This window comes from Lipophrys pholis (assembly GCF_963383615.2).
Source record: "Lipophrys pholis genome assembly, chromosome: 19".
NCBI classification, from domain to species: Eukaryota; Metazoa; Chordata; class Actinopteri; order Blenniiformes; family Blenniidae; genus Lipophrys; species Lipophrys pholis.
Genome location: NC_137647.1, coordinates 232,558 through 256,349, shown reverse-complemented (window position 1 = coordinate 256,349; position 23,792 = coordinate 232,558). Strand labels below are relative to the sequence as shown.

The following is a 23,792-nucleotide window of genomic DNA, read 5'->3' as shown; positions in this document are numbered from 1 at the left end:
AGAGGAGGGCGCTGCTCTATAATCTGACGTTAAAGGAGGACGGTGCTCTATAATCTGATGTTAGAGAAGGAAGCTGCTCTATAATCTGATGTTAAAGGAGGAAGCTGCTCTATAATCTGGTGTTAGAGGAGTAAGATGCTCTATAATCTGATGTTAAAGGAGGACGATGTTCTATAATCTGATGTTAAAGTAGGAAGCTGCTCTATAATCTGATGTTAGAGAAGGAAGTTGCTCTATAATCTGATGTTAGAGGAAGATGCTCTATAATCTGATGTTAAGAAGGAAGATGTTCTATAATCTGATGTTAGAGGAGGACGCTGCTCTATAATCTGATGTTAAAGGAGGAAGATGCTCTATAATCTGATGTTGGCGAAGGAAGCTGCTCTATAATCTGATGTTAAAAGAGGAAGATGCTCTATAATCTGGTGTTAGAGGAGTAAATGCTCTATAATCTGATGTTAAAGGGAGGAAGATGCTCTATAATCTGATTAAACTGTTAAACTCTGCAGGCTCTCCCATGGACGACTTCTTCAGACCCTCCCCTTCCCCGTGGGCTCGCTGCGATTCGGCCAGCTCCTTCAAGGTAACTGGTTAAATGTGTCCCACAGTGCAGGTGAGGCTGGAGGCGTGGCCTGTCAGAGCGTCTGCAGGCCCACAGTGCAGGTGAGGCTGGAGGCGTGGCCTGTCAGAGCGTCTGCAGGCCCACAGTGCAGGTGAGGCTGGAGGCGTGGCCTGTCAGAGCGTCTGCAGGCCCACAGTGCAGGTGAGGCTGGAGGCGTGGCCTGTCAGAGCGTCTGCAGGCCCACAGTGCAGGTGAGGCTGGAGGCGTGGCCTGTCAGAGCGTCTGCAGGCCCACAGTGCAGGTGAGGCTGGAGGCGTGGCCTGTCAGAAGCGTCTGCAGGCCCACAGTGCAGGTGAGGCTGAGGCGTGGCCTGTCAGAGCGTCTGCAGGTCAATGAGAAAGTCCCAGAAACAGACCAGAGAGTAAAGGACTCTTCTGATTGGTGGATTTTCTGTCCTGTTGGACCACCTCCTGTTAAACTGTAGATGTGTGTTAAAGTGTGTTCCTCTCTCTCTCCCTCTGTCTGTCCCTTGTTTTCTTTAATTCACTTAATTGATCCACATTAATTGATGACTTGAACTGACTGAGGAAGTAATTATCCTGGTGCAGCATGCTGGATCAATAACCTCAATATAAACCCATTGCTGTCCTCGCTGCTCGCTCTGCTTTCTCTCTCTCCTCTCCTCCCTCCCTCTCTCTCTCTCTCCCCCCCTCTCTCTCCCTCTCCTCCCTCTCTCCTCCTCTATATCTTTCTCCCTCTCCTCCTCTCTCCTCCCTCTCTTCCCTCTCCTCCCTCCTCTCTTCCTCCCTCTCTCCTCTCTCCTCTCTCCTCCCTCTCTTCCTCCTCTCTCTCCTCTCCCTCCCTCTCTCCTCCCTCCCTCCCCTCTCCCCTCTCCTCTCTCCTCCCTCCCTCTCTCCCTCTCTCCCCCCTCTCTCCTCTCTCCTCCCTCTCTCCTCCCTCTCTCCTCCCTCCTCTCTCCCTCCCTCTCTCCTCCTTTCCCTCCCTCTCTCCTCCCTCCCTCCTCCCTCCCTCTCTCCTCTCTCCTCTCTCCTCGTCTCCTCCCTCTCTCCTCTCTCCTCCCTCCTCTCCTCCTCCCTCTCTCCTCCCTCCCTCTCCTCTCTCCTCTCTCCTCCCCTCTCTCTCTCTCCTCCCTCCCTCCCTCTCTCCCCCCCCTCTCTCCTCCCTCCCTCCCTCTCTCCTCCCTCTCTCCTCCCTCTCTCCTCCCCTCCCTCTCTCCCCCCTCTCTCCTCCCTCTCTCCTCCCTCCCTCTCCTCTCTCCTCTCTCTCTCCCTCTCTCTCTCTCCTCCCTCCCCTCCCTCTCTCTCCCCCCTCTCTCCCTCTCTCCTCCCTCTCTCCTCTCTCCTCCCTGCCCTCCCTCTCTCCTCTCTCCTCCCTCTCTCCCTCTCTCCTCCCTCCCTCTCTCCTCCCTCTCTCCTCCCTCCCTCTCCTCTCTCTCTCCCTCTCTCTCCTCCCTCCCTCCCTCTCTCCCCCCCGTCTCTCCTCTCTCCTCCCTCTCTCTCTCTCTCCTCCCTCTCTCCCTCTCTCCTCTCCCTCTCTCTCTCTCTCTCCCTCCCTCTCTCCTCTCTCCGCTCCCTCCCTCCCTCTCTCCCCCCTCTCTCCTCCCTCCTCCCTCCCTCCCTCTCTCCCCCCTCTCTCCTTCTCCTCCTCCCTCTCTCGCTCTCTCCTCCCTCTCTCCCTCTCTCCTCTCCCCCCTCTCTCCTCTCTCCTCCCTCTCTCCTCTCTCCTCCTCCCTCCCTCCCTCTCCTCCTCCCTCTCTCCTCTCTCTCCCTCTCTCCCTCTCTCCTCCCTCCCTCTCTCCTCCCTCTCTCCTCCCTCCCTCTCCTCTCTCTCTCCCTCTCTCTCCTCCCTCCCTCCCTCTCTCCCCCCTCTCTCCTCTCTCCCTCCCTCTCTCTCTCTCTCCTCCCTCCGCTCCCTCTCTCCCCCCTCTCTCCTCCCTCTCTCTCTCCCTCCCCTCTCTCTCCTCCCTCCCTCTCTCCTCTCTCCTCCCTCCCTCCTCCCTCTCTCCCCCTCTCTCCTCTCTCCTCTCTCTCCCTCCTCTCTCCTCCCTCTTCTCCTCTCTCTCCTCTCCCTCCCTCTCTCCTCCCTCCCTCCCTCCCTCTCTCCCCTCTTCCCCCTCTCTCCTCCTCTCTCCTCCCTCCCTCTCTCCTCCCTCTCTCCTCTCTCCCTCTCTCCCTCCTCCCTCTCCTCTCCTCCCTCTCTCCTCTCTCCCTCCTCTTTCTCTCCCTCTCTTGCTCTCTCCTCTCTCCTCCCTCCCTCTCTCATCTCTCCTCTCTCTCCTCTCTCCTCCCTCCCCTCTCTCCTCTCTCTCCCTCTCTCCTCCTCCCTCCCTCTCTCCTCCCTCTCCTCCTCTCTCCCTCTCTCCTCCCTCTCCTCTCTCCTCTCTCTCCTCTCTCCCTCCTCTTTCCTCCCTCTCGTTGCTCTCTCCTCTCTCCTCCCTCTCCTCTCTCCCTCTCTCTCCCTCCTCTCTCCTCCCTCCTACCTCCCTCCCTCTCTCCTCCCTCCCTCGCTCCTCCCTCTCCTCTCTCCTCCCTCTCTCCTCTCTCCCTCTCTCCTCCCTCTCCTCTCTCCTCTCTCTCCACTCTCCCTCCTCTTTTCCCTCTCCTTGCTCTCTCCTCTCTCCTCCCTCCCTCTCTCATCTCTCCTCCCTCCCTCTCTCCCTCTCTCCTCCCTCTCTCCTCTCTCCTCCCTCTCCTCTCTCCTCCCTCTCTCCTCTCTCCTCCCTCTCCTCTCTCCTCCCTCTCTCCTCTCTCCTCCCTCTCTCCTCCCCTCCTCTCCTCTCTCCTCCCTCTCTCCTCTCCTCCTCCCTCTCCTCTCTCTCCTCCCTCTCCTCTCTCCTCCCTCTCTCCTCCCTCTCCTCCCTCCCTCCCTCTCTCCTCTCTCCTCCATCCCTCCCTCCCTCTCTCCTCCCTCCCTCTCTCCTCTCTCCTCCCTCTCTCCTCTCTCCTCCCTCTCCTCTCTCCTCCCTCTCTCCTCTCTCCTCCCTCTCCTCTCTCCTCCTCTCCTCTCTCCTCCCTCTCTCCTCTCTCCTCCCTCTCTCCTCCCTCTCTCCTCTCTCCTCCCTCTCCTCTCTCCTCCCGCTCCTCGCTCCTCCCTCTCTCCTCCCTCTCCTCCCTCCCTCCCCCTCTCCTCTCTCCTCCCTCTCTTCCTCTCTCCTCCTCCTCTTCCTCCCTCTCTCCTCTCTCCTCCCTCCCTCTCTCCTCTCTCCTCTCTCCTCCCTCTCTTCCTCCCTCTCTCTCCTCTCCCTCCCTCTCTCCTCCCTCCCTCCCTCCCTCTCTCCCCCCCTCTCCTCTCTCCTCCCTCTCTCCTCCCTCTCTTCCTCCCTCTCTCCTCCCTCCCTCTCTCCCCTCTCTCCCCCCTCTCTCCTCTCTCCTCCCTCTCCTCCTCCTCCCTCTCTCCCTCCCCCTCTCTCCTTTCCCTCCCTCTCTCCTCCCTCCTCCCTCCCTCCCTCTCTCCTCTCTCCTCTCTCCTCTCTCCTCTCTCCCTCTCTCCTCTCTCCTCCCTCTCCTCTCTCCCTCTCCTCCTCCCTCCTCCTCCCTCTATCCTCCCTCCCTCTCCTCTCTCCTCTCTCCTCCCTCTCTCCTCTCTCTCCTCCCTCCCTCTCTCCTCCCCTCTCTCCTCTCTCCTCCCTCTCTCCTCTCCTCTCCTCCCCCCTCCCCCTCTCTCCTCCCTCTCTCCTCCCTCTCCTCTCCTCCTCTCTCCCTCCTCTCTCTCCTCTCCTCCCTCCCTCTCTCCCCCCTCTCCTCTCCTCTCTCTCCTCTCTCCTCCCTCTCTCCTCTCTCCTCCCTCCCTCTCTCCCTCTCTCCTCCCTCTCCTCTCTCCTCCCTCTCCTCCCTCTCTCCTCTCTCCTCCCTCCTCCTCCCTCTCTCCTCCCTCCTCTCCTCTCTCTCTCCCTCTCTCTCCTCCCTCTCTCCCCCCTCTCTCTCCTCCCTCTCCCTCTCTCTCCTCTCCCTCTCTCCTCTCTCCTCCCTCTCTCCTCTCCCTCCCTCCCCCCTCTCCCCCCTCTCTCCTCTCTCCTCCCTCCCTCCCTCTCTCCCCCCTCTCTCCTCTCTCCTCCTCTCTCTCTCTCCTCCTCCCTCTCTCCCTCTCTCCTCCCTCCCTCTCTCCTCCCTCTCTCTCCTCCCTCCCTCTCCTCTCTCTCTCCCTCTCTCTCCTCCCTCCCTCCCTCTCCTCCCCTCTCCTCTCTCTCTCTCTCCTCCTCCCTCCCTCACCTCCCTCTCTCCTCTCCCTCTCTCCCCCCTCTCTCCTCCTCCTCTCTCTCTCCTCCCTCTCTCCTCCCTCCCTCTCTCCTCTCTCCTCCCTCCCTCCCTCCCTCTCTCCCCCTCTCTCCTCTCTCCTCTCTCTCCCTCCTCTCTCCTCCTCTCTTCCTCCCTCTCTCTCCTCTCCCTCCCTCTCTCCCCTCTTCCCCCTCTCTCCCCCCTCTCTCCTCCCTCCCTCTCTCCTCCCTCTCTCCTCCCTCCCCTCTCCTCCCTCTCTCCTCTCTCCCTCTCTCCTCCCTCTCCTCTCTCCTCTCTCTCCTCTCTCCCTCCTCTTTCCTCCCTCTCTGCTCTCTCCTCTCTCCTCCCTCCCTCTCTCATCTCTCCTCTCTCTCCTCTCTCCTCCCTCCCTCTCTCCTCCCTCTCTCCTCTCTCCCTCTCTCCTCCCTCTCCTCTCTCTCTCTCTCTCTCCTCTCTCCCTCCTCTTTCCTCCCTCTCTTGCTCTCTCCTCTCTCCTCCCTCTCCTCTCTCCCTCTCTCTCACTCCTCTCTCCTCCCTCCCTACCTCCCTCCCTCTCTCCTCCCTCCCTCGCTCCTCCCTCTCCTCTCTCCTCCCTCTCTCCTCTCTCCCTCTCTCCTCCCTCTCCTCTCTCTCCTCTCTCCCTCCTCCTTTCCTCCCTCTCTTGCTCTCTCTCTCTCTCTCTCATCTCTCCTCCCTCCCTCTCTCATCTCTCCTCCCTCCCTCTCTCCTCTCTCTCCCTCTCTCCTCCCTCCCTCTCTCCCTCTCTCCTCCCCCTCTCCTCTCCTCTCTCTCCTCTCTCCCTCCTCTTTCCTCCCTCTCCTCTCTCCCTCTCTCTCCCTCTCTCCTCCCTCGCTCCTCCCTCTCCTCTCTCCTCCCTCTCTCCTCTCTCTCTCCCTCTCTCTCTCTCCTCCCTCCCTCCCTCTCTCCCCCTCTCTCCTCTCTCCTCCCTCTCCTCCTCTCTCCTCCCTCTCTCCTCTCTCCTCCCTCTCTCCCTCCCTCCCCTCTCTCTCTCTCTCCTCCCTCCTCCCTCTCTCCTCTCCCTCTCTCCTCCCTCCTCTCTCTCCTCTCTCTCCTCTCTCCTCTCTCTCCTCCTCTCCCTCCTCTTTCCTCCCTCTCCTCTCTCCCTCTCTCTCCCTCCTCTCTCCTCCCTCCCTCTCTCCTCCCTCCCTCGCTCCTCCCTCTCCTCTCTCCTCCCTCTCTCCTCTCTCTCTCCCTCTCTCTCTCTCCTCCCTCCCTCTCTCCCCCTCTCTCCTCTCTCCTCCCTCCTCCCTCTCTCCCTCTCTCCTCTCCCTCTCTCCCCCCTCTCTCCTCCCTCTCTCTCCTCCCTCCCTCCCTCTCTCCTCTCCTCTCCCTCCTCTCTCCTCCCTCTCTTCCTCCCTCTCTCTCCTCTCCCTCCCTCTCTCCTCTCTTCCCCCTCTCTCCTCCCTCTCTCCTCTCTCCCTCTCTCCTCCCTCTCCTCTCTCCTCTCTCCCTCCTCTTTCCTCCCTCTCTTGCTCTCTCCTCTCTCCCTCTCTCTCCCTCCTCTCTCCTCCCTCCCTACCTCCCTCCCTCTCTCCTCCCTCTCTCCTCCCTCCCTCGCTCCTCCCCTCTCCTCTCTCCTCCCTCTCTCCTCCGTCTCTTCCTCCCTCTCTCCTCCCTCCCTCTCTCCCTCCCTCTCTCTCCTTTCCCTCCCTCTCTCCTCTCTCCCTCCCTCTCTCTCCTTTCCCTCCCTCTCCCTCCTCCCCCCTCTCTCCCCCTCTCTCCTCCTCTCCTCCGTCTCTTCCTCCCTCTCTCCTCCCTCCCTCTCTCCCTCCCTCTCTCTCCTTTCCCTCCCTCTCTCCTCTCTCTCCCTCCTCTCTCCTCCCTCCCTACCTCCCTCCCTCTCTCCTCCCTCCCTCTCCTCTCTCCTCCCTCTCTCCTCCCTCTCTCCTCCCTCTCTCCTCCCTCTCCTCCCTCCCTCCCTCTCTCCTCTCTCCTCCCTCCCTCCCTCCCTCTCTCCTCCCTCCCTCGGCGGTCCAGGCCTCAGACCTACAGATAGAGCGCAGTGTGGTGGAGTAAGCCGAAGCCCGAGGCGTCCAGCCTGCTGTTTGGGAAGCAGTTCTCTGACCACATGCTGACCGTCTGCTGGTCGGAGAAGAGCGGCTGGGAGGCGCCGCACATCAAACCCTTCAGAACCTGTCGCTGCACCCGGCCAGCTCCGCCCTGCACTACTCCATCGAGGTGAGGGGCGTGGCCTCGGTGACCGAACCACACCCACATGCAGCAGAGGACAATAGAGACACTACATTCTGACTTTCACATGTTTTCGTCTTCGTGTATTTATTTCTTGGTTTGTATGTGTTTGACCAACGTTTCTTTAAAACTATTAACCCAAATGACACGACACCTTCAAGGATGATTTGTCATCATCAAGGACCAATCCATTAGATTTGAAGATGTTAACAAATTACTGTTTCCAAATAAATTCCTAAAAAAGCTGGATGAGAGAGGCTCCTCATGGAGGAGATCAAGGGAGATCAGCGTCTGTTGCCATGGAGACGCTCCCTGCTCAGTGTTTCACAGTGATGTAGCTACCTATTTAGCATCGATATGAGCTAACGGCTATCATACTAACGATGCTAACTCGGTTCCACAAACAAATGTGGTGTTGGTGAAGGTCTGCGCTCTACCGAGTGTAGCTCTAGTTTTCAGTGTTTCTTCTGTTTCCATGTGAAGGACCGTCACCTTCAGAATGTTCTTGTGTCGTGGCTGTTCTGCCCTCAGTGCAAAGCTGTCACTGTCACGCTCCTTGAGCCCGTCCAAGTTCTTCTCTGAAGGAAGTTCTACCGACTGAGTTCTATCTCTTCTTGCCCCCTGCAGCTGTTCGAGGGCATGAAAGCTTTCCGGGGCGTCGACAACCACATCCGTCTGTTCAGACCCATGCTGAACATGGAGCGGATGCACCGGAGCGCCGACAGGAGCTGCCTGCCCGTGAGTCTGCAGGGTTAGGGTTAGGGTTAGGCTTACTCTAACCCTAACTCTAACCCTAACCCTGCCTGTGAGTCTGCAGGGTTAGGGTTAGGGTTAGGCTTACTCTAACCCTAACTCTAACCCTAACCCTGCCCGTGAGTCTGGAGGGTTAGGGTTAGGGTTAGGCTTACTCTAACCCTAACTCTAACCCTAACCCTGCCCGTGAGTCTGGAGGGTTAGGGTTAGGGTTAGGCTTACTCTAACCCTAACTCTAACCCTAACCCTGCCCGTGAGTCTGGAGGGTTAGGGTTAGGGGTTAGGGTTAGGGTTAGGCTAACCCTAACCCTAACCCTAACCCAGTTAGCAGCTTGTTGCACTAAACTCCAGTTTATTCCCCCAAAATGAGCCGCGTCCTGACACCAGCTGTCTCCTGTCTAACTAAAATGAGCCGCGTCCTGACACCAGCTGTCTCCTGTCTAACTAAAATGAGCCGCGTCCTGACGCCAGCTGTCTCCTGTCTAACTAAAATGAGCCGTCTGTAACTTCTATGACCAGAAGAACCATTTTCACCAAATAAAATTCATGCGAGCCGCAAAACATGTAAATGATCTCAAATGAAGAAGAAGAAAATCCCGGGAACGTTTCTGCTGCACTTATCAAAACTGAGGTTCTGAAAGTTTTTTTTAAGTTTCTTGCTTTAGAGTTTTTTTTGTTTAGTTTAGTTTTGAGCTCTTTTAGTGTTTTAGGGTTTCTTTCCTTCGCTGTCGGTTCCCTGCTGACTCAGCAGCTTCACCTGCTGACTCAGCAGCTTCACCTGCTGACTCAGCAGCTTCACCTGCTGACTCAGCAGCTTCACCTGCTGACTCAGCAGCTTCACCTGCTGACTCAGCAGTTTCAGCTGGACTCACCTTTTACTTCCTTTTTTTATTTTCTTGGAAGAAACGTTTTCCAAGAAATTCAAATCATTTTATTTTTCAGTTTTTCCCGTTTTATTTATTTATTGAAGTTATTTTATTAATTTTTAGTAAATCAGCTGTCCTGCCTCTTTTAGCTGTTCTGTGTACTAAAAATATTCACTGTCCTAAAGCTCTATGGAGCCACTGCAGAGGAGCTGTAGAGCCACATGTGTCCGGGTGTTGTTGAACCGTCTTTATGTGGCTGTTTGAGGGACACGTCTCCCTGGAGTCCTCAATGGGTCCAGCTGTTTGAGGGACACGTCTCCCTGGAGTCCTCAATGGGTCCAGCTGTTTGAGGGACACGTCTCCCTGGAGTCCTCAATGGGTCCAGCTGTTTGAGGGACACGTCTCCCTGGAGTCCTCAATGGGTCCAGCTGTTTGAGGGACACGTCTCCCTGGAGTCCTCAATGGGTCCAGCTGTTTGAGGGACACGATGGGTTCCTTCCTGTGCTGAAACGTCTCTGTCCCCTCTGATCAGCTGTTTGACAAGTCGGAGCTGCTGCAGTGCATCAAGAAGCTGGTGGAGGTGGACCAGGACTGGGTCCCGTACTCTCAGGACGCCAGCCTCTACATCAGACCCACCTTCATTGGGATCGAGGTGAGCCCGGCCGCCGCCGCCGCCGCCGCCGCCGCCATTCCAAACCTCCATGTCCGCCTCAGAAGGTTAATCCCTGCTTCCTGTCCAGCCGTCTCTGGGCGTGGCCCGGCCCGGGAAAGCCTTGATCTTCGTCATCGTGAGCCCGGTGGGGCCGTACTTCAGCACGGGCTCCTTCAGCCCCGTGGCGCTGCTGGCTGACCCCTCCTTCGTCCGGGCCTGGCAGGGCGGCGTCGGCGCCTACAAGATGGGAGGGTGAGTTTCCTCAGAGAGGAAGCTGAAACGGTTTATTACGCAGAATCGAGTTGAATTTAGGAAACAAGAAAATGAGATTTTAGCCATTTTCTGTAGGAATTGTTTGGTTTTTACAAAAATAAACCTTTGACCACGTATACTCTGCGCCTCCACACAGATAAAGTATCAAATGAACGGTTATTATGGCGAGTTTACATGGACGCTGCTTTGGGTTTTCCTACGTTCTGTCTAGTTCCTGAACGCCTCATCTGGAGCCACTGAATAAGCTCTAAACCTTATGATAAAATAAATCTTAAATATGTGAAAGGCAGCGCTGAAAGTGGAAAACAGGACATTTTATTTGTGCTGACTTTAACTCTTTAAAGAAAATCATCTAATAGAGCAAACCATAGCAGTTCAGTCCGCCACACCAAAGTCCAGGACCCGGTGGTTCAGTTAGTTAACTGCTTCCACCCGGACGGGTTAGTCATCCCGTGAGCTTCGTCAGACTTCACAGTGAGGTTAACGCCAATATATCCCACAATTCCTCACTTTGTTTCCATCCAGTGCTGCTGAACGTGGAGAACCACTCCCAGGAAAAAGAGAAGCAGAAATGTATTTAGTCATTGAATTGCTGAACAAAAGAAAGAACCAGTGTTCCTCCCAGTGCTCCGCCGGGTGGTTCTGTTGGATCTTTAATGTTGAATAAAGCCTCATGATCTCTCCGATCATTGAGATGTGATCCTCTCCTGGTCCGGTCTCTGGATCTTCCTCCAAACCACTGCCTGGTTCATTTGGTGTGAATGTTTGTTCCCCTTTGCTGTAATTATGTTTATGTGGACATGGACCGGTCCGGTCCCGTTAGTTCTGAGATTATTATTCCATTGCTGCTCTGCCTCTTCCCGGCTCCTCCTGCTCTCAGCACTGACGTCTGATTGGTTCAGGTTATACTGATGCAGCTCCGCCCGCCTCACATACACACACATTAACCATGTAGAGTCGGGTCATTTCAGTCAGGTATTTAGTGATAATCTGTGTCAATCCAGTCTTCATTTGGGATTTGACTGTGGAGATTTTCCTTCCAAGTTAATTTGTTGTGTAAGAAAGAGTTAATAAATCAAACGTGTCTGATATAATAGTTTTACTCAAACAGTCGTTAACCTTTACTTTACCCACTGGCCATTGCAAGAGTTTGATAAACCAGTTATTCAGGATTATTTGAACAAAGTTTCTAATCTGGAGGTATTTGAATCGATTTAAGTTCATTTACCTAAAGTTAATAAAGGTTGAACTCTGATTGGACAGGTATGGACACACTGATGTGTCCTCCAGTCAGAGTGTCCCTGTTTACCTTCACGCTCCAACTCAGCAGGACACGTCCCACAGGGACTGGATGGAGCAGGTGTGCAGCTCCTCATTAACATAATCCTCCAGGTCAAAGTTCAGTCCAATGTCCTCCCTGTCCTTCCTTTAACTAGTCTCATCAACCCGGCGTCAGCAGGGACAGTTAACCTCTGTTCAAACGGTAGTGGAGCTCCGTAGGTGGGTTAACTTTAATGTCAAGATGACACCTGGTTAAAGTTAACCCAGTTTAGAACAAGATGACACCTGGTTAAAGTTAACCCAGTTTAGAACTACAAGATGACACCTGGTTAAAGTTAACCCAGTTTAGAACAAGATGACACCTGGTTAAAGTTAACCCAGTTTAGAACTACAAGATGACACCTGGTTAAAGTTAACCCAGTTTAGAACTACAAGATAACACCTGGTTAAAGTTAACCCAGTTTAGAACTACAAGATGACACCTGGTTAAAGTTAACCCAGTTTAGAACTACAAGATGACACCTGGTTAAAGTTAACCCAGTTTAGAACTACAAGATAACACCTGGTTAAAGTTAACCCAGTTTAGAACAACCGGGTCCAGAAGTTTCCTGACAAACCATCAAACTGTTGACGGTTCCTGACTGACGCCATCTTGGGAAACCTGCCCCAAGGGATTGTGGGATATCCAAGATGGCGGCAGCTCCAGCCAGAACATCAACATCTGAGTCTTGAATCCTGGAGAAAGTCTGGATGTAGTGGAACTGAAGCTTTTTCCTGAGAATCCAGATGTGCAGAGATCCAGAGGACAAACGGGATCTTGTGACACGAAGCCTCGGGAACCTTCAGGAGGTTCTGGGGCGCTGAGAGGTCAACAAACCGGGGATGTCCCGCCAAAATAAAATGCTGGAAATACCAGTTTAATGATGAATTTCCTTCAGGAAGGTTTTAGAGACGGACGTCAACATCACTAAAATGTTCAGTTAATACAGGATAACGTGTGTCTGTAGCTTTAAAAGCCTTTAAAACGGGATTTTAAATAAAATCCAGTTTCTCTCTCTGAACACAAGTCGTTTTTAAAAAAAAAAAGTTTCTAACTTTCAAAGTTTGTTTTAATTAAGGAGTTACTTTATGACCATAAGGTTTGTGAGCCTCTTCAGAACAGTGCCAATAAAGTCCATCTTGTCTTGATGGTGTTTGATTCTGTTTCCTGTGTGCGGGCGGCGCCGCCGTCACTGGTACGACTGGTACGACTGGTACGACTGGTACGACTGGTACGACTGGTACGACTCGTCAAACTGGAGCCATTGAACCCAACTGAACCTCCTCCTGGTTTTGGCGGGTGGAGCTCTTTGTCCCCCCAGGGGGGATGTGTCCTGTGATCTCCACTCTGTAAGCACAGAGCAGCGCACATATGTCCCAGCTGCCCTGAACTACACACCGGCTCACATCTCGGTGACTCTGAATGTCAGACAGTACAACCCTCACGACCTGGAGTCTCCGCTCTCTTTATTTCACTTGAACGTTTTAACATCAGAACCCTTCATCACTTCCCTGCCGATCCTGTGGCGGGTCATGGTGACGCTTTAATCTCCTGATTCTCAGGGTGTTTCTTTGGAAGGTGTCACTCTTCACCAGAGAACAATGGCTGCAGTGTTCTCCTCGCTCCAGGAAGCTCTGAAGCAGCTCAGGTTCTGTGATGTCCTGACAGGAACGGATTGTTCACACTGATTTTATTAACCTCACACACCTTTTCTGCTTCGCCTTCATGAAGCCATAAACCATAATTAATGTTTGCATTTCCATGACGGCCATTATGTCACATCTGTTCATTGTTTCATCAAGCATGAGTCAGCTGTTATTAAAGGTTCATTCTGTCCAAAACACCCAAATTAAACTCAGAAACATCAAAAACATGACATTTTTTACATCTTAAAGTAAAAAAACATTAGAAATGTATGTTCTCAAAGTCAAAAACATAAAAATTCAAGTCAAGCATAAAAATATAAATCAAAAACAAAGATTTGCAATTGTTTTCTCAAAGTAGCACGACTGACAGGTCTCCAGTTAAAAACAGGTTATTTAAAGGTTGGAATGAATATTTCATGGTAGAATAGTCGGACTGTTTTGTACGTGAGAGTTCTGAGAGGTCCAGAGTTTTCTGTAAGAACTCCTTTATGAACACAGAGTTGTTGTTTTGTTTTTAGCTGTGAAAGTTTAGAAATCTCAGCCAAACTACCAAGATTTCAAGAAAACATTGATAAAAAAAATCCAACTGATTTCTTAAGCAGAGCAACACGACGCTGAGACATCGCTGACGTGAAAGACGGGATAGAAATGTAATATCCTTTTAGACGTCACTGCTCTGTGTTGCAGTTTGTTCTCCAGTTGATCTGAAGTGAGTGAGAAGAGCTGCTTTAATAAAAGAATCCATCCTGAGGGTAAAGGTGATATTTCAGTGTTGATATCGATTCATATTTCATCCAGAAAACACAAAACAACAGTTCTGACGCCATCTTGGATTCTTCTGCTTTTAAATCCAGCAAATTCCCGTTTCCACCACTAGGTGGTGCGCTGAGTCACTGGAAGCTGCAGTGGGATTAGTCAGCAGAAACGTGGTTGGAGCTTGATGAAGTTCTACCCAGTGAGTTCAATAGAATCCATTTCTCTGAAGCGTTTGCTCTTCCTCTGCAGGAACTACGGGCCGACCATCGCCGTGCAGAACGAGGCGGTGAAGCGCGGCTGCCAGCAGGTCCTGTGGCTGTACGGCGAGGAGGAGGAGATCACCGAGGTCGGCACCATGAACCTCTTCATCTTCTGGACCAATGAGAACGGAGGTCAGACCCCTCGAAGCTCCTTCACTCAAGAAGTACTCCACTTTACTGCTGGCAGGACACAGGTTACTAGAGGTGTCATGTCCAACTCGTTAACTCCTATAAATACATAAAAACATAACATTTGTCCAGACTATCCTGCGATGGTCATACAGCGACATCTAGTGGTCACATGTAGGATATTTCCACATGTTGCTTTTCAATATAAGTTGCATTTAATAATGAAATGAAGAATTGGATTACTGTGAGGAAAATACAGTACGCATGTTTTTTTCCCCCAGTGATTATAAATTATATATATATATATATATAATTTATTTAGTGAAATAAATATAAGTTTAAGTGCTGTCCAGTGGCCGGAACAACTTTTCACTTTTTATATTTATTAATTTATTAACAGGCTTCAACCAGCTTTTAAAATATAAAGTGAAAGTTTTGTTGATTCCAGATGTTCAGTATGTTACTGTAATACAGTATGTTACTGTAATACAGTATGTTACTGTAATACAGTGAAAATTCAAGATTAAAAATACTTTATTTATTCCTGAGGGGCAATTTCAAACAGCCCACAAGTATTAAGTAGTTTAACTACTAAGTAGTTCATGTAAACATAAATATAAAAACCAGAGCCTAGAAGGTCAGGTCAGACTCAGTTCAGACTCGCTGGGGGGGCTGGGGGGGCTGGGGGGGGGGCTGGGGGGGTCAGGTCAGACTCGCTGGGGGGGCTGGGGGGGCTGGGGGGGTCAGGTCAGACTCAGTTCAGACTCGCTGGGGGGGCTGGGGGGGGGCTGGGGGGGTCAGGTCAGACTCGCTGGGGGGGCTGGGGGGGGGCTGGGGGGGTCAGGTCAGGCTAATGACAATACTAATGCTGGTGTTGGTGTGTTATGATTTCCTGTGTTTGTGCAGAGAAGGAGCTGGTGACTCCTCCTCTGGACGGCATCATCCTCCCCGGAGTCACCAGGCAGTCGCTCCTGGATCTGGCCAGAGATTGGGTAAGCTCCGCCTCCGCTGCCACGGCAACCACCGCTTACTTACTTTACTTTAATTCAGCTTCCAACTCTATTCGTTAAAGTTCACTATTCCTAAAGTCAGAAAACATTCCAGCTTTAACTTCTTCAAAAACATTTAAAGCGACTTGTTAAAGTCGGCAGGTTCCAGGTTGTTTCTATATTATTGAATTATTGTGAAGACGTGATCGATCAACTTCTCAACTACAAAGTTCTGCTGCCAAAACACTGCCACCTGCTGGGCGACTCAACACTGCCACCTGCTGGGCGACTCAACACTGCCACCTGCTGGGCGACTCAACACTGCCACCTGCTGGGCGACTCAACACTGCCACCTGCTGGGCGACTCAACACTGCCACCTGCTGGGCGACTCAACACTGCCAGCATTGCAGCACTGGAGCATTGATTCAACAGAATTGAATCGTGTGTGTGTGTGTGTGTGTGTGTGTGTGTGTGTGTGTGTGTGTGTGTGTGTGTGTGTGTGTGTGTGTGTGTGTGTGTGTGTGTGTGTGTGTGTGTGTGTGTGTGTGTGTGTGTGTGTGTGTGTGTGTGTGTGTGTGTGTGTCAGGGTGAGTTCAGGGTGACGGAGCGTACGATGACCATGACGGAGCTGCTCTCTTCTCTGGACGCCGGCCGGGTTCTGGAGGTGTTTGGCGCCGGGACGGCCTGCGTGGTGTGTCCGGTGGGAAGCCTCCTGTACCGAGGAGAGGTGAGGATGATGAGGATGATGATGATGATGATGAGGATCCTCTTTCCCACATTTCTACCAGCTTTCAGACACGTTAATATGATTTAATATTAAATAATATTATTTAATATTAATATTATTCATGCATATATATTTTATAATGTTTAATACACTCCAGTTTTGACTTTTTTAGAACGTTCTCCTTTCATTACTTACTGAATTATAACACATTTAAATAAACAAGATGTGTTATTAACACTTTGTTAATAAACCTTTTATTGGTCTCAGTTCTACAACTTTTTTTTTTTTTTTTTTGCATATATGCACACCATTTTTTACTTTTGTTTTATAATTCCATCCCCTCTACCTAGAGACTGAGAGTCTGATGCTCTACCAGCTGAGCTGGCCGGGGGACATGAACCCTCTACCTAGAGACAGAGTCTGATGCTCTACCAGCTGAACTGGCCGGGGGACATGAATCCTCTACCTAGAGACAGAGTCTGATGCTCTACCAGCTGAACTGGCCGGGGGACATGAACCCTCTACCTTCAGTCTGATGCTCTACCAGCTGAGCTGGCCGGGGGACATGAACCCTCTACCTTCAGTCTGATGCTCTACCAGCTGAGCTGGCCGGGGGACATGAACCCTCTACATTCAGTCTGATGCTCTACCAGCTGAGCTGGCCGGGGGACATGAACCCTCTACCTTCAGTCTGATGCTCTACCAGCTGAGCTGGCCGGGGGACATGAACCCTCTACCTAGAGACTGAGAGTCTGATGCTCTACCAGCTGAGCTGGCCGGGGGACATGAACCCTCTACCTTCAGTCTGATGCTCTACCAGCTGAGCTGGCCGGGGGACATGAACCCTCTACCTAGAGACTGAGAGTCTGATGCTCTACCAGCTGAGCTGGCCGGGGGACATGAACCCTCTACCTAGAGACTGAGAGTCTGATGCTCTACCAGCTGAGCTGGCCGGGGGACATGAACCCTCTACCTTCAGTCTGATGCTCTACCAGCTGAGCTGGCCGGGGGACATGAACCCTCTACCTAGAGACAGAGTCTGATGCTCTACCAGCTGAGCTGGCCGGGGGACATGAACCCTCTACCTTCAGTCTGATGCTCTACCAGCTGAGCTGGCTGGGGGACATGAACCCTCTACCTAGAGACAGAGTCTGATGCTCTACCAGCTGAGCTCGCCGGGGGACATGAATCCTCTACCTAGAGACAGAGTCTGATGCTCTACCAGCTGAACTGGCCGGGGGACATGAACCCTCTACCTAGAGACTGAGAGTCTGATGCTCTACCAGCTGAGCTGGCCGGGGGACATGAACCCTCTACCTAGAGACAGAGTCTGATGCTCTACCAGCTGAGCTGGCCGGGGGACATGAACCCTCTACCTTCAGTCTGATGCTCTACCAGCTGAGCTGGCTGGGGGACATGAACCCTCTACCTAGAGACTGAGAGTCTGATGCTCTACCAGCTGAGCTGGCCGGGGGACATGAACCCTCTACCTAGAGACAGAGTCTGATGCTCTACCAGCTGAACTGGCCGGGGGACATGAACCCTCTACCTAGAGACTGAGAGTCTGATGCTCTACCAGCTGAGCTGGCCGGGGGACATGAACCCTCTACCTTCAGTCTGATGCTCTACCAGCTGAGCTGGCCGGGGGACATGAACCCTCTACCTTCAGTCTGATGCTCTACCAGCTGAGCTGGACGGGGGACATGAACCCTCTACCTTCAGTCTGATGCTCTACCAGCTGAGCTGGCCGGGGGACATGAACCCTCTACCTTCAGTCTGATGCTCTACCAGCTGAGCTGGCCGGGGGACATGAACCCTCTACCTAGAGACTGAGAGTCTGATGCTCTACCAGCTGAACTGGCTGGGGGACATGAACCCTCTACCTAGAGACTGAGAGTCTGATGCTCTACCAGCTGAGCTGGCCGGGGGACATGAACCCTCTACCTAGAGACAGAGTCTGATGCTCTACCAGCTGAGCTGGCCGGGGGACATGAACCCTCTACCTAGAGACAGAGTCTGATGCTCTACCAGCTGAGCTGGCCGGGGGACATGAACCCTCTACATTCAGTCTGATGCTCTACCAGCTGAGCTGGCCGGGGGACATGAACCCTCTACCTTCAGTCTGATGCTCTACCAGCTGAGCTGGCCGGGGGACATGAACCCTCTACCTTCAGTCTGATGCTCTACCAGCTGAGCTGGCCGGGGCCTTTGTTTTATCACTTCATTTCATTTTGATTCCAGGATGAGTGAAGAACAGAAAAACTTTATTCACGTTTCCACTTCTTCAGAAGTCCGTCGCAGATTAAATGGTTTTAAAAAGTCTCATATTTCTCACCAAATTTTATACTTTTAATCAAAATGTCTCCTTGTGTGAATTAATTAGGTCATTTTTAAATTGAATCCCATTTTCTAAAGCAGAGTTCCACCTGCTGATGTAGAGCGACAGGAAGTTGTAACCAGATGAAGCTTTGTCCTCTCAGATGTTCCAGATTCCCACCGTGCAGCACGACGCCGGCCTCGCCAGGCGTTTCCACAAAGAGCTGACTGATATTCAGGTGAGGTTCTGAGGGATTAACGGGATGATTCCCTTTATTAGAACCCATACGGTACCATACCGGTACTCAACGGTACCAATATTCTGTACTTTTGTGTTTTTGTAGCAATAAATGTTCATTTGTTTTTTGATTAAAATCTTTAAATTGATCAATTTAACATTTATTTCTCAACATATAAACAAATATATCGAAACAACATCAGACTGCTTGTACTGTAACAACCTTTCACCTCGTTGAGGATAGAGCTGTGTTGGTAGACCTGTCAGTCTGAGATAGTAGAGCTATAGATTTGCGGTGGTAGAGCGTTAAGTCTGTGATGTATAACTGCAGACTGTTGACAGATCTGCGATGGTAGAGCTGTAGATCCGATTTGATAAAGCTGTAGAGCTGTAATAGTAGATCTGATGCACCTAATGGTAGAACTGTAGACCTATGATGTTAGAATTGTAAAGGTTGTGTTGGTGGAGCTGGAGATCTGTGAGAGTAGAACTGAGGCGCTCCTCAGCCTGGAGAAACATCTCGTGATGAACCTGGATCTTCCTCAGATTAGAAGTTTTCCCGCCACTGGCCTCGCACTTCACCTCACAAATATTGCAGCGAGCGTAAAGCGTATCGTGGAGCCGTCCAGTGTTTCCTCTCCGTTGTCTGAACCTGCCGCTCTGGATGCAAGGCGCTAGTTTAGCTCCTGAACCTTGGTCACCCTTTGGTTTTATGTGAATCAGTACTCGGCAGTACCGACGGAAAGTACTGGATTCGGTCCCCATCCCTACGGCTGAGATTATAATCCGGAGTTATGTTGCTGGATTATGACTGTCTTGCTGCTTCCTTCCTCAGTACGGACGTAAGGCCAGCGATTGGGCGCCGCTGGTCATTTGATCGGAACCCTTTGCACACGCCGGTTGAATCAACAGTCAGTCCCCTTATTCCAGTGTGGACGACCAGCACCTCCTCCTCCTCCTCCTCCTCCTCCTCCTCCTCCTCTTCATCCTACATACACTCCTGCCTTCCTGTGTGATCAGATGGGACAGTCTCTCTCTCTCTCCCCCCCCCCCCCCCCTGTTACAGGATGTATGAATGTAGAGCAATAGCAATGACTTTATTTGAACTTTCTGAAAACACGACTCCAAGTGGAGCAGATTAGATCAGATTATAGAGGTTACGTAACATCCGAGATCCCCTGATTTCACATGTTTAACAGCACAAATCTGAAATGAATTATTCCTGCTTTAACAGGCACAAGCTGGCATAGTTTAGCCACTAGGGGGGGGTAGAGGGGCATTTCCACAAGTGTCACATTTTAACTTCATGAACTGTTTCAAAGGCGTTTGACAGATGTTTGTTCTTTCCTCTCCAGATGTTTGTTCTTTCCTCTCCAGATGTTTGTTCTTTCCTCTCCAGATGTTTGTTCTTTCCTCTCCAGATGTTTGTTCTTTCCTCTCCAGATGTTTTGTACATACTGAGCGGACCGGGGGGGTTTCACTTCCTGTCTTTGTTGTTGTTGTCTTTTCCGCGGGGCCACGTCACTTTGACACCAGAGTTTGCACTGAGCTTTGTTTCCACTGCACAACGATATATAAGGAAGAATCAAAAATGTCAAAGTTGAACCTCGGCGCTGCACAAAACGGCGGGACGACGGAGTTCCTCGCTGTCGATTGGTCCGGCTCTCCTGTTGCTGATACTTTTAAATTATTGTGAGATTGGGTCTTCCATGAGCGGCGTTTTTAAACTGAGTCCAAACAGACGATGGAGACGGAAACTGAAACTATAAAAAGACGCGAGCGGGGAGAGAAATGGAGCGAGTTGGGACGATATTGTCCCTTCTGTCTTTGTTTTGTTTGTTTGTCTCTAAGAATTAAAGTTGTACGTGTTTGTGGATAAACTTTATTCTTTCAATTTACAATTACATTTTTTCCTTATAGAATCATGAAACACAATAATCCAGCTCATAATCGTGTTTTGGTGTCAAACAGACTGGATCTATAACATCTTATATTTCTGGGTTTGACACAATAAATGGAAATTCTGACCTATTCCGCAATCGGCCACCAGGGGGCAAAGAAATTCATCAAAAGCATATTTTTTCTAGTTCCGGGTTGTTTTAGTTGTTAAAGTTTCTTTTCTCTTCCATCACTTATTTCACACTTAATTATCCTTTAAAAAGTTTTAGTCTGATATCAACTCATTTCCTCCTTTTCCGGGTTCCGGGTCATTTATCACGGGATTAAGTCCTGAAGGGTCTTTTTACAGCTTCGGTGTCTTCGTCTCCCCGTCCCCGTCCCCGTCCCCGTCCTCTCTCTTCAAAGTGCCTGACCTCCGTCTGTCGGCCGTTTCATTAGAAACATTCTGAGCTTTATTTGGAGTTCAACGTGCTGTCACTGTTACTCAGCTGTTATATTTTTACAATAAACCTGATTTGAGTCCACATGTTGAACCTCGTCTGTGCTCTTATTTTGCTGAAGATCTTTTATTGTTTTTAATGTTTTTCAGTTCTATTATTAACGTCTCATGATGGCGGGAACATTTAAGACTTGGTTCATTGGTTTTTTACAACAATTTGAAGATCTTACCTCCATTTCTTTTCAATTGATCATTTTCACCATCAGAAGGTCTGAAGTCTCGGTTCCACGACACAGAATGTGGCGGGTCGGTGAAGCCAAATGGACCGGGACCAACCCCCAGCACAGAAAGTCTGGTCCAAGTGTAGGCGGGGTGGGGAAAGACGCTCATGTCGACAGAATTGTTTCTGCCATTTTCTCTGTTTAGGACAGAATCAGTGGATTAATCTGTGGATTAATTCTTTAAACTTGTGTTCCCTGACCGGGAATCGAACCCGGGTCCTAACCACTGGACCACCAGGGGCTGTACCTGAAGGCCTTACCATAGCCTCACCTCACCTCAGGAAACCACGGACATCCAACAGTCGTCATGTTGACTTTTTATTTGTGAAATGACTTCCTGTCCATGTTTCAGATTAAGACTTCTCAAGTCAAGATTACATGATTTGCATATTAAAGATGCCCGAGAAGCAAAAAATCAGTTTTTCTCTCGTTTCTATAATTGATCTCTTCATTTGTGATCAATGATTCCTAAAGGTTACTGAGAGTTTCCATGTCATCGTCTTTCTACTTAGGAGTCAATCAATCTGATTGGTCTTGCATTGTGGGCGTGGCCTAATTCAGCAACCGATAGAAATGTTTGGATTAGTTTATTATTTTTCTGACAACTAAGAATTTATTCTTTTTTCTTTTTTTAACTGCAACACAAAGTACATTTTGTTGGTGCTCGTTATGATTACCTACTATATGTTACAGAGTACAGTGAGTTACTTTGTCCTGTTTTCCTCCCAGAAGTACCAGGATGTTCCAGGCTGCTGGAGCTTCTCTCCTCAGATTAGAAAGAACAAAAAGCTTCAAGCCTACTTTAAATTACCATTGAGATTATTATCGGCTCCACTTCAAAATAATCACATTTGATCAAATATTTTGAAACTGAGCTCAAACTCTGAGGAAACCAAAATAAAAAGGATCAGAATATTTCTAGTTTGGGGTAATAAATCTAAAATGAATAGATATTTTACAATTTTGCAAACGAAGGATAGAAAAGATTCACTGATCAATTAATCTTTCATGGCGAAGCACAGTGAAACAGTCCCGACATCACTTAATCCCACCACCGTCAATAATCTGCTTCACATAATCCCGACTGGCTTCTCCTTCACGATCTACTCGTCCTGCTCGCTGCCGGAGGAGAAGAACGCCGCCGCGCTGCTCTGGCCCAGCGGGTTGTACAGGAACGCCTCGATCTCGCCACCGCCATTGTCACTTTTCTGGAAGTGGATCTCCATCAGGTCCTGCAGGTTCTCCTGCTCCATGACGGAGGGAATCCCTGTCAGCAGCACGGTGCGAGGACACGGCACCATCTTGGTCTGAGGAGCAAGAGGGAGAGGACAGGGTCAGACCCTAACCCTCACTTCCTGTTTGGTCTGGACCAGAGGCTCTTCAGGCTCTGTTCACTTCCTGTTTGGTCTGGACCAGAGGCTCTTCAGGCTCTGTTCACTTCCTGTTTGGTCTGGACCAGAGGCTCTTCAGGCTCTGTTCACTTCCTGTTTGGTCTGGACCAGAGGCTCTTCAGGCTCTGTTCACTTCCTGTTTGGTCTGGACCAGAGGCTCTTCAGGCTCTGTTCACTTCCTGTTTGGTCTGGACCAGAGGCTCTTCAGGAACAAGCAGTTTGTTTGGGCGACGTGAACACACCCACCTACTCTGAACTGGAGCTAACAAGATCTCTGGTCTTCTTGAAATGCAGAAAGAAGTAGAGGAAGTAGAGAGGAGGAAGTAGAGAGGAAGTAGAGAGGAGGACGTAGAGAGGAAAAAGTAGAGAGGAGGAAGTAGAGAGGAAAAAGTAGAGAGGAGGAAGTAGAGAGGAAGTAGAGAGGAGGACGTAGAGAGGAAAAAGTAGAGAGGAGGAAGTAGAGAGGAAGAAGTAGAGAGGAAGTAGAGAGGAGGACGTAGAGAGGAAAAAGTAGAGAGGAGGAAGTAGAGAGGAAGAAGTAGAGAGAAAGAGGTAGAGAGGAGGAAGTAGAGAGGAGGATGTAGAGAGGAGGAAGTAGAGAGGAGGATGTAGAGGAGGAAGTAGAGAGGAGGAAGTAGAGAGGAAGTAGAGAGGAGGAAGTAGAGAGGAGGAAGTAGAGAGGAGGAAGTAGAGAGGAGGAAGTAGAGAGGAAGTAGAGAGGAGGAAGTAGAGAGGAGGAAGTAGAGAGGAGGATGTAGAGAGGAGGAAGTAGAGAGGAGGATGTAGAGAGGAGGAAGTAGAGAGGAGGAAGTAGAGAGGAAGTAGAGAGGAGGAAGTAGAGAGGAGGATGTAGAGGAGGAAGTAGAGAGGAGGAAGTAGAGAGGAAGTAGAGAGGAGGAAGTAGAGAGGAGGAAGTAGAGAAGAGGAAGTAAAGAGGAAGGAGTAGAGAGGAAGTAGAGAGGAAGTAGAGAGGAGGAAGTAGAGAGGAGGAAGTAGAGAGGAGGAAGTAGAGAGGAGGGAGTAGAGAGGAGGGAGTAGAGGAAGGAGTAGAGAGGAAGTAGAGAGGAAGTAGAGAGGAAGTAGAGAGGAAGTAGAGAGGAAGTAGAGAGGAGGGAAACGCACAGCGGCTAAAACAATTAAAATACTAATGATGCATAAAATCAAGGCGACAGCGGCAAAAAGAAAAAGTTGTTCAAAGTACCCCGAGACGTAAAAACAGGGTTAGTGAAGGTAAAATATGTCTAAACTGTAAGTACTAAACTAAGCGAGTATTTTCTGTGTTTTCGTTACCTTCAAGCTGGAGATGCTTCCGTTGAGGAACGGCGTGATTCTCACTCGCTGCTTCTTCTGCTGCAGCGTCACATCGTGGAACTCCGTCTCTGTCAAGCCCTGAGTGACTGAGAGGAGGCGGAGCTTCAACACACCTTCCGCCATCTTGAAAAGCACTTCCTACTCAAAGCTGCTGCAGCAGTCAAACACGGTGGAGTCAGAAGCTCCGCCCTCCAGCCTGAGACCAACAGCAGGTAACAGAATCCCTGTGATTGGCTACAGAAAGTACCAATGTAATCTGAAAGTACCAATGTAATCTGAACCTACCCATGTAATCTGAACCTACCAATGCAATCTGTAAATACCAATGTAATCTGTCAGTACCAATGTAATCTGAAAGTACCAATGTAATCCGAACCTACCCATGTAATCTGAACCTACCAATGTAATCTGTAAATACCAATGTAATCTGTCAGTACCAATGTAATCTGCAAATACAAATGTAATCTGTAAATACCAATGTAATCTGAAAGTACCAATGTAATCTGAACCTACCATGTAATCTGAACCTACCCATG

The 23,792-nt window shown here is 50.5% G+C and overlaps 2 protein-coding genes across 2 annotated transcripts in view; one reads left to right on the top strand and one right to left on the bottom strand.

Moving 5' to 3' along the window:
- The first annotated feature begins 515 nt into the window (after positions 1-515).
- bcat2 (branched chain amino-acid transaminase 2, mitochondrial) lies at positions 516-20,358 on the top strand. Its single transcript, XM_080488595.1, is given in 11 exon segments — positions 516-583; positions 6,796-6,943; positions 6,949-6,996; positions 7,636-7,746; positions 9,160-9,279; positions 9,368-9,531; positions 13,525-13,667; positions 14,571-14,656; positions 15,241-15,381; positions 17,862-17,936; positions 18,771-20,358. Coding segments are annotated over 10 exon segments (987 nt in total). The 5' UTR covers positions 516-583; positions 6,796-6,886; the 3' UTR covers positions 18,813-20,358.
- Positions 18,842-23,792, bottom strand: part of ifi35 (interferon-induced protein 35) — a 10,948-nt gene continuing 5,997 nt past the window's right edge. Inside the window, exons 9-10 of the mRNA XM_080488594.1 lie at positions 23,236-23,342; positions 18,842-21,861 (exon numbers count right to left, since the gene is read on the bottom strand). Of these exons, the coding sequence (XP_080344720.1) occupies positions 21,658-21,861; positions 23,236-23,342 (311 nt within the window). The 3' untranslated portion in view covers positions 18,842-21,657. The remainder of the gene's footprint in view (positions 21,862-23,235; positions 23,343-23,792) is intronic.